The sequence below is a fragment of the Lepidothrix coronata genome, unplaced genomic scaffold, assembly GCF_001604755.1.
Source record: "Lepidothrix coronata isolate B3197 unplaced genomic scaffold, Lepidothrix_coronata-1.0 Scaffold99, whole genome shotgun sequence".
NCBI classification, from domain to species: Eukaryota; Metazoa; Chordata; class Aves; order Passeriformes; family Pipridae; genus Lepidothrix; species Lepidothrix coronata.
In genome coordinates this window covers 2,210,732-2,219,524 of record NW_016690279.1, presented here as the reverse complement: position 1 = coordinate 2,219,524, position 8,793 = coordinate 2,210,732, and the positions used below count along the sequence as shown (strand labels likewise).

Here is an 8,793-nt window from a genome sequence, read left to right as displayed (position 1 = left end):
GCTGATAATCAAAGAAAAATAGAATAGCAAAAAGACAAACCCTCCTGTTCATGCAGTGTGAGAAAGCATTAATGGTTAACTCACTCACTGTAGAGTAGAAGGAAAAAACCCGCAATTGCAAAGGGAAAGAGAAGTTTACCTTTCAAAGTGAATTTGTCATTCACTCTGCCAGATTATTGCTGTTTTTATTTGCTCTTCACTCTTTGAGGGATAAAGTGTGCAAATGACCCTCGATTATAGGCATGACCCTCTCCCTGCCACCTCCCTGCACACACACACACACACACACACAGAAAGAGGATGCTAAACACAGCCTTTGAAATTCAGGAGGATAATTGATGCTCTGACGTGTGGAAGCCCACAGGACTCCTGAGGGAGCACAGGTATAAAAAGCAGAGATGCACCTCTCTGGCAGCCAGAGGACAGCTGGGGGGAGATCCGAGAGAGTCCTCCCTGCTCAGCACGACTCCACGTCCTGCCCGGCACCGCGGGGCACAGACCCTGCAGGCTCACAGAGGCAGCTCCAGAGGAGAAGTTGTGTTTGCAACAGGGGAAGGAACACCTGGGCAGGAGCTGATCTAGGAAGTGCTTGTTTTCTACCGGAACGGTAAGTGGGAGTCTCTCTCTCTGTGTTTAACAAGATAATGCCTATTCGGAAGTTGGAGACAAATTGTACTGAAATGCAATCAAAGCTGGCACCAGGAATTAGCTTTGCCATGTACAACAGCCTTTGTACCATACCAAGTTTTGTACCAAGATGTTTTTGTACCAAGTCATAGAAAGAAACAATAATTGAACTGCAGGATAAATGCAAATCAATGGAATTATACTACAGATGAGCTTCATAAAAGCATGTTAGATGTTTACCAGCTGTAGCAGAGTTTTTCTCTTTTGCTATACTGATGTGAGTTGCTTTTACCCTGGCAAATGAACAGTGTTTTACTCACCCAGCAATGAAATTGTGTTTGAGCCAAAGCCAAGTGTGAGGAGAAACACAACAGTGTGTTATAGGTAACGTGAAGCCAAACAACGAGGCAGAGGGAGGGACTGAAAAGGATTTCTGCTTTTCTACTGTAGCATTTCAGAGTATAAAAGTCTCAGCTTTATAAAACAGCAGGCATGGCAAAAGCTCCATTTTATCTACAGAGGGGTATTTTTCAGACAGCTCAGGTTAAGGTTTCAGAAGGGGTAAGAGATACCCATCTCTCCAACATTACTGTCACAATGCTGCTGTTCCTGCTGCACAGGATGGAATGAAGCTTTTATGCTTCATCTGCAGGAATGGCGCTAAAAGCTCATCATCTTAAGAGGAATTTATTTTTTAATAATTTTTTCATGCGCTGCCAGAATGGAAAGTGAGCTGTCCCTCACCTCAAGAGAATTTTGAAGGTGACAGTGTTTTGCAGAGCTGTCAAGCTGCCTCCATGCAGGGTGACACTTCAATTCCCCAGTTTCTCCTCTGAAACAGCAGACACTTCTGGGAAGGGGTGTAGGACTTTCATTTCAGACTTATTCCCAAGGGAAAAAGGGAGACAGACATACTCAAAAGCTGAATGAGAAGCAGGTTGTAGCTAAAGGAGAGAAGGCAAAGCAAGACGGGAAAAAGGGCAAAGCCAGAGACAAACAAACAAAATTGCAAAGAAGCTATTAATAGAGAAAGAAAAAAAATACCCCAAAGGTTCAAAAAGTGATTCTGGAGAAAACCCCAACATTCAAAGAAGGGAAACCAGAGTCAGAAAGTGCTACTCAGGGCTGTATGCTAGGGAGAGCATTTGGGTGAGGTTTGCATTTACACTGGCACTGAACTTCTCAGCTCACACAGTAGCTTCCCTGGTACTGATTAAATCTCCTGGTTGGCACTTTCTCTAGATGCTGGTGCCACAGTCTCCTGGTACCCCCTGACAGATGCTTTAGATCATTTCCTCTATCTAGAAAGATCTGACTTGGGATTTGCCATGAAGATACTCAGGGAGAGCACAGAAAAGGCATGCTTTTTCAAGTTCAAATGAAAAAGGGGAAAAAAAAAGGAAGCAGTAAATTTGCTCTAAAGGCAAAAGCCCTGTAAATCTCTCAAAGTCCCTTTTTTCCTTCTTTTAAGTATTCCTTGGCTCTCTGAGGGGCCAAAGTGATTCTGTAATAGACCAGGAGTAGGAGATGCCATCCATGAGCACAAGAAGCTCTGCAGGAGTCAGGAGCTACTGTGGTGCTCCCAGGGGAACTGATGGGGAAGCTGCTGGTCCCTTGCTGGGAGCACAAGCAGCTGGAAACAGACTGGGCTGAGAATGAGTTTGTGGTAAGAAATCTCATTTCTTAGTGCAACACCTTTTCCCACGTCTATGCATGGACTTCTGACACTGCCACTAATTCTATGATTAACTTCCACAGTGTCGAGACTGGACCCACTTGAAAGTCCTTAATGAGTGTGCTCCTCTCTATGTTGATCTGCTCTGTCTGAGCAGTAAAGCAGAGCTCACTGCTGATGTTCTCCACCAGAAAGACCCCCCCTCAGGAAAACCCACTCCTTGGAAAGTTCACTTGGGCAGTCAGAAGCCCAACCAAACCCTTTCCATTTGGAAGCTGCCCCTTTTGCAAGGAAGTATTGTTATACCTTTGGAAGGGTTTTTTTCCCCTTTTATGGAGATCAAACATCTTTCTGCTCTTTTCTTGTGTAAAGTAAGACGGGGAACAGGGAAACTTGGTATTTTAAAGGTTTCTATCCACATTCTTAAAGAATCTTTTTTGAGCAAAAGATCAATCGCTTTCTATCAAAACTCAGGAAGAGCAGCATTCACTGAAATACCTTCCTACTGTCCCTGGCTTCCAAGGACAAAAGCACAGCACTCAGCTCCCCGGGTGTGTGACCTCAGGTGACTCTGTCCTGAGTCATTCGCAGCTCTTCAGCCAACCCCAGGAAGGAAGCACCGCAGCCAGGGCTGCACACACGGCTCAGCCCATCCCACCTTCCACCACAGCCCGTGCTCAGAGCTGCGTAGGCACCTCGAGGGTGGCAGTTCAGCCCCCCCAAAGGGACATATTTCGCTCCAGTCCCCTCTCTGCCCAAGCCCAACAATGCGTTTTGTTTGGCAAACCAAGCTCAGCGCTTGCCTTCGATAAATGGCTTTGCCAGTGTTACCCCTCTGCCCAGGAATTTTATCTGGGTTTCCCTGTTTCTCCCAGTCTCTGGCTGGAGGCAGCCCAGTCAGCTGTTAGGTGTGGACCTGTGCCACACAGGTGGAGCTGTGTCAGCAGACACAACGTCCCTGGGAGAGCGGAGGGCAGGAGAGGTCCCAGGGGCTGGCTGCAGATGGTCCTGTGCAGGCAGTGGTTCCTTTCTGGTCCCTGCTAACTGCTGCCCTCCATCCAGGTGCTTTTACAGCCCCTGCAGTGGCCCCTGGAGCTCACCCCAGCCCAAGAGAGCTCTCCTTCAACTACAGCAGTGGGACAGGTCCATCAGGGGGTCCCACAGTGTTAAACCCTTCTGCTCAGCCCTGCCTCCTGGCCCAAGGGAGACACAGCCACTGCCTCCAGGCACTGCACTCCCTGGGGAAGACTGCCAAGCCAAGAAACCTCTGCACTGGGAAACATCTCAACCACAAACAGAGGCAAATTTCCAGGCCCTTTGTGCCAAAAAGTGAGCAGAGGGGGACTGAGAACATAAAGGTGGTACTTGGCCTCCCCTCCTGGCCTGGAGCACCTCACTGCCCTCAGACTGCTCTGTGTTTTAGGTGACTCCAAGGGGTGGAAGATGCTGGATAAGGCCACTCTGCTCCTGTTCCTGCATTTAGTTGCATGCTCCATCTCCTCTCCTCTCTACCCAGCTCTCAGGTAAGTGCTCAGTGCTTTATCCACACTATTACTCCCTGCCTCATCCCTGACCTTGTGCAAAATAAGCACACGCCAAATTAAAGTTGCCAGCACTTCTGAAAGCCAGACGAACTCTAAATGTGTTGCTAGGCCTATTTCTTTGCCCTGTCTTAATTTTTTGGGTACACTGCTAGCCTAGGGGTGGTTTCCAAAGGGACAGGCACCTGATGGAATATTTTAGCCCAAACAGTTGGTTTTAGAATTGGATGCTGGGTTGTATAAAGGGAAATCTGGCAATCTCCAGAGCAGGCAGCACCACCAGCTCCACCACTGATTAAAATTTGTGGCTGCAGGGCACCTGCATTGAAGTCAGAACTGTTCTAGTAAACGACCTCAACAGCTGCCTATTAATATTTCAAGTATTTCCTTGTCACCTCTTAGAAGTTGTAATATTTCTTTCCACCCCTACAAATCGACGGAAGCACAAAATTGAGCGTTGGCTTCTCCAGTGTGGATTTGACACATCCCATAGAAGATGCTTTGGCCTTGTGCCAAGGCCCTGGCACAATGATACCACAATCACTGGAATTTTGCTCAAGGATGCTGGGAGCTCAGCAAGGGAGAATTGTGTTAAGAGGCAGCGCTATCAATCTCTTTCCACTGCTGAAAAGAGCTTCAGGGCAGTTTCTAGCTGGAGAGAGTGATGGACAGTACTTGCATCAGTGATAAGATAGGATGGCAAAAGGAGAAAGAAAAAAGCAGGAGAACAGGGAAAAATGGTCAAGAAGACTGAGCCCCAACTGGCAACTGAGCACACCTCACAGTATGCCTGGGGTTTGTCTTGCAGGTACAGTCCAGGGCCAGTTGCTGGCAAGGCCACGAGCTTCCAGCTCCAGCACAGCAGCCCACTGCAGAGCCAGAACCCCTCGGCAGAGGAACAGGAGGAGGAGGGTTTGTTGGCAGACCCCACTGGGAAAAGGTTTGTACCTCACCTGTCAGCCCTGCTGTTGTGGAGTGTGCTGGTTACAACCTCCCCCCAGCCCAGGAGCAGACCAGCAGGTCAGTCAGTCCCAGCAGCACCACACAGTGCACAGGGGACTCGTCCTTATAACAGTGGGACCAGTCAAGTGGCTCGTGCTTCCCTTATCTGTGGATTTTCTGGAGTCTGGGTCTAACCACAGGCTAGAGACCTGCTGGAGGATCCCGTCATCCTGTCCCAGACACCATCCTCCTAGGAGATGACTGTGCTGCTGCAGAGCATGGGAATGTCCCAGCCCAGCTCTGCCCTCTCTCAGCCTGTGGTTCTCCTCCTCCTTTCCATTGGTTCTCTGACCTCACCTTTGGTTTGCAGACACTCCTCCTTACTTGTTTTAGTGGGGACTCTGATTAAGAGACATATTATTTTGCCTGCTGCCTCCATGTCGGGACTGAGCTCCCTCAAATCCCATTACCCCACAACACTAGCACAGTCCAACACCAAAAGGTGTTTGCTGTGGTTACCTGCCCCTGCTATCAGCACTGTTACCCCCAGTGTGTTATTTCTCACCTGGAGGGTTCACTGCTAGCTCAGAGAGCACACTGTCCTGCCTTTCCCCCCAGGATGCAGCGCCATGCCGATGCCATATTCACCGACAACTACCGGAAATTCCTGGGGCAGATTTCCGCCCGCAAATTCCTACAGACCATCATTGGCAAACGGCTCGGGTAAGCCCAGCATCCTGCTGGCCTAGGGCCAGTGGTTTGTTTATTACACAGGGCAGTTTCTTTCATGATTGTAGCAGGAATAGCTGCCTTCCACTGCAAGAGAAACAATCTCTCCTGCTCTTCAACATCCTGAAGGGCATCCTGCATCCTTACATCTTGGATCCCTCCCAATCACAGCTGTCATTAAGCAGCCTAATTAATCCTTTCCTCCAAGGCTGTAAGCATCAGATCAGCTGAGAGTTCTACTGTAATATCAACAAGCAATAATATTTGCAAATAATAGTTGCGATGATCATTCACTGGTAGGAAACAGTTATCCCTGGCCTGGTTTAAACACAGAAGGCAGCCTCTCCAGTACCTCTGGCTGGATAGATCACTGACTGCCACTAAGACCAACTGGTCAGATATGAGCCAGCTCCAATCCATCTTCTAACAGAGCAGGAAATACAGTGACCAATCCTTACTGAAATGAAGCAGAATGGCCCTAGAGTCAGACCCAGCAGGTTCCCTTGCTGTGCTGCTCAGCCTGAGCCAAACTTGGAGCAAGGGACAAAAAAGCATCTCTGAAACAAAGATGTTTCTCATCTTCACCTAACAGAAGCAGCGGGAGCAGCCCGGGAGAAGGGGTGCAGGAGTTCCTGACAAGGCGCCAGTCTGACAGCATCCTGATGGACAGCAGCTACCAGCACCACATGGTCCTGAGGGACTTCCTGGGAGCCATCCTGCAGAACCAGAGGTAGGTGGGAATCAGTTCATTATCAGCTCACTGCAGGAATACAACAAGGTCCTTATTGCTGCCTGGATTCCACATGTGGAGCTACTGGATTAAGTATCATTTCAAGTACAGTCAGGGAAAGAATAAACCTCTTACCTGAGCCCAGGCAGGGTGCAGATAAGGAGCAGCCTGTGCTGAGCCAGCCCACACCACACACAGTGGTCTTCTCAGCCTCATCATGCAGTAAAGCAGCAGTGGAAAAATAATTTCTCTCTTGATCCCAATTACACCATCCCTGTCCTCTTCCTTGACAGGCCTCAGGACATGGACAGCAGTCGGTTAGAAGGCTTTCCCAGCACCCTGGCTAAGCTCATGTAAATACTTCTGCCTTTTCCATCTCCCCACGCTCTGGTGAGTAGCATTCCCTGCTCCATCCTGTACATACACACTGCTGCACAGCTCAAGGTTTGCAGGCTCTCCTTCAGGGATGCCAGCCCCCACTGCTGTCCACGAAAAAAGGTGCAATTTCAGGGGAAAAAACTCTCAATCAATTTTGTCAGCTACTTTCACAAGTGCTGTGCAGCTGCATATGGGTGCCTGGGAACAGGCTTGCAGCAACCCAAAGCAGCCTTGTAAATCTGAGACAGTGTGCCTGAACATCTAAGCCAGGCTAAAGGCAGATAAAAATCTCCCAGGAGCAACACCTGCCTCTAGATACTTGGGACATTTCAGGTTTTGGTTACTTTTCCACAAATAAAGTCAGTCAGGAAAAGCCTCCAAAGGATGAAAAAACTTCTGTACGTCCTCACAAAGTTTTCTCATAATTCTCTTTTCCTCCTCCTTCTGTCTAGAATAATTCAGAGCTCGTGGACCTGATGTACAGTGAGCCCTTCACAGCAGTGAAGACATTGCCAGGTGTGAGCTGCAAACTGATGCATACACTCCTCAGACCTGATCAAAGGAATGCAGTGCTGATGCACTACTTAATTTCCTTCAGTCTTTACAATTTAACTCCCCTCTCTAAATACTGCTCTGTACTGAATCAGAAAAACCCACCTCCGTGGTTTAACCTCAGGCTGCTTTACACACAGACTAAAACAACCCATGCACTTGTAATCCTGGGGACATTCTATCTACTAATTAAGGCTTTCAAATCACAAAGTGTAGCAAAATTTCTGCCAAGTCATCATTCTGTTTGAGGGCCTGATTAACAAACATGAGGCCACCAAAAGGCACCTTTAGGCAACTTAGTAAATTGATTACAGGCTCCTCTAAATACATGCTGATGGCACAACCACACACACAGCTCGGATCAGAGCGAGGTGAGACATGAATCCACACGTCTCCCACCCATCAGAAACACTGCCGTGGGCTGCTGCTGCCTCACTCCCTGACACAGAGCCCTGGCAGCAAAACTGAGCTCTAAAAACCTCAGCTGTGGTTAATGCTCAGCCTTGAGGTGTTCAAACTGAAGCTACAGCTCTGTGAGAGTTCAAGGAGATCCCTGTGCATCAGATTGGGCTGTCACTATGTTTTAACTCAACGTTCTGTTGAGTGCCACCCCATGGCTCTGAACTCCACTGTGACTAGACACGACTGTAAATGTTTTCAAAGGAGTAAGTTATTTACCCAGTGATGTCATACAGCTACTTCCTCCCTGTCACCCAATTCTCCTACTGTTTGTGTAATAATTATGTCTTCAGAAATGTAAATAACATCAGGATGGGGTCTGCTTTCCCTCCATTAGCAGGAAATAAAAGTTGTTCTAAATAAACCTGTCCAACAGCAGGTCAAGATGCTCTTTTGTTGAGAAGTTAGTTTCTTGATTTTGGGCCCAGAATGGAAGATGTTTCTCAAAGACAGTGGTCAAGTGCACCAAGGGTGACTCAGAGCTGGGCTAACAAAGGCAGGAGCTCCAATACCACTAACACCACCAGGCTGGAAATACAGTGACATGCAAACATGCCTTAAGGCCTCTGAAATCATTCCTCCTTGCACTCAAACAATTCTCTGACAGTCTGCAGTAGGTACCATCTCATTTTTCCTCAGGTGACTGTGTTTTAGGACAGTAAGCTCCAGTATGTTTGAAGATTAGTTCATACTTGCACCAAATCCGTACCCATTACATCCTTCCTGCTCAGGTTTTAAATTCTGTTAAGTGGCATGAAAGCCATTTGCAAACACTGGATTGGATACTCCCAATAAAATCAAAAGACCTGTCAAAAACATTTCAGAAAGTGTTTGTGTGATTAAACAGCTGGGTGAGTGCAGCTATTTTGAATAAAAGATACTGCTTTGAAAGTTAAGTTTGCATCAAAATGAGGAAACAAATGCTCAAACTCTGGGATATTAAACATAAAACAGAAAATATGTGAGAAATAAAAGGCCAAATTAATAAAAGCTACCTTTCCTACTGCATACCCAAGGAAGTAGAAAATCAAAAGTAACACACAGCTTAGAGAAGATACCTCACCGAGGCACTCCATGGTTTTCCTTCTGCATCTGTGCTCTCCTTGGATAACATGCCAGAGCTCTACAGGCACAGGGAAAGTCCTGTCCTAGCATGAAGC

The 8,793-nt window shown here is 47.5% G+C and overlaps 1 protein-coding gene across 2 annotated transcripts; it reads left to right on the top strand.

Annotated features, from left to right (window-relative positions):
- Window positions 1-212: 212 nt before the first annotated feature.
- On the top strand, window positions 213-8,277 carry GHRH (growth hormone releasing hormone). 2 transcript variants are annotated; one of them, XM_017822789.1, is made up of 7 exons: window positions 213-607; window positions 3,726-3,825; window positions 4,652-4,783; window positions 5,404-5,508; window positions 6,107-6,244; window positions 6,538-6,634; window positions 7,075-8,277. In XM_017822789.1, the coding sequence occupies exons 2-6, from the start codon at window positions 3,746-3,748 to the stop codon at window positions 6,599-6,601; spliced, it is 519 nt and encodes a 172-aa protein (XP_017678278.1). In that variant the 5' UTR covers window positions 213-607; window positions 3,726-3,745; the 3' UTR covers window positions 6,602-6,634; window positions 7,075-8,277. The 2 variants fall into 2 exon arrangements, with proteins under 2 accessions (XP_017678278.1, XP_017678279.1); XM_017822790.1 differs by lacking the exon at window positions 213-607 and adding an exon at window positions 3,536-3,631.
- The last annotated feature ends 516 nt before the right edge of the window (window positions 8,278-8,793 follow it).

What these genes read in the sequence shown, in the direction of transcription:
- GHRH (XM_017822789.1), top strand. Translation starts at nt 3,746, where the DNA reads ATGCTGGATAAGGCCACTCTGCTCCTGTTCCTGCATTTAGTTGCATGC. An exon ending in CCTCTCTACCCAGCTCTCAG is followed by an intron (nt 3,826 to 4,651) that starts GTAAGTGCTCAG and finishes TTTGTCTTGCAG; the next exon opens with GTACAGTCCAGGGCCAGTTG. An exon ending in ATCATTGGCAAACGGCTCGG is followed by an intron (nt 5,509 to 6,106) that starts GTAAGCCCAGCA and finishes TTCACCTAACAG; the next exon opens with AAGCAGCGGGAGCAGCCCGG.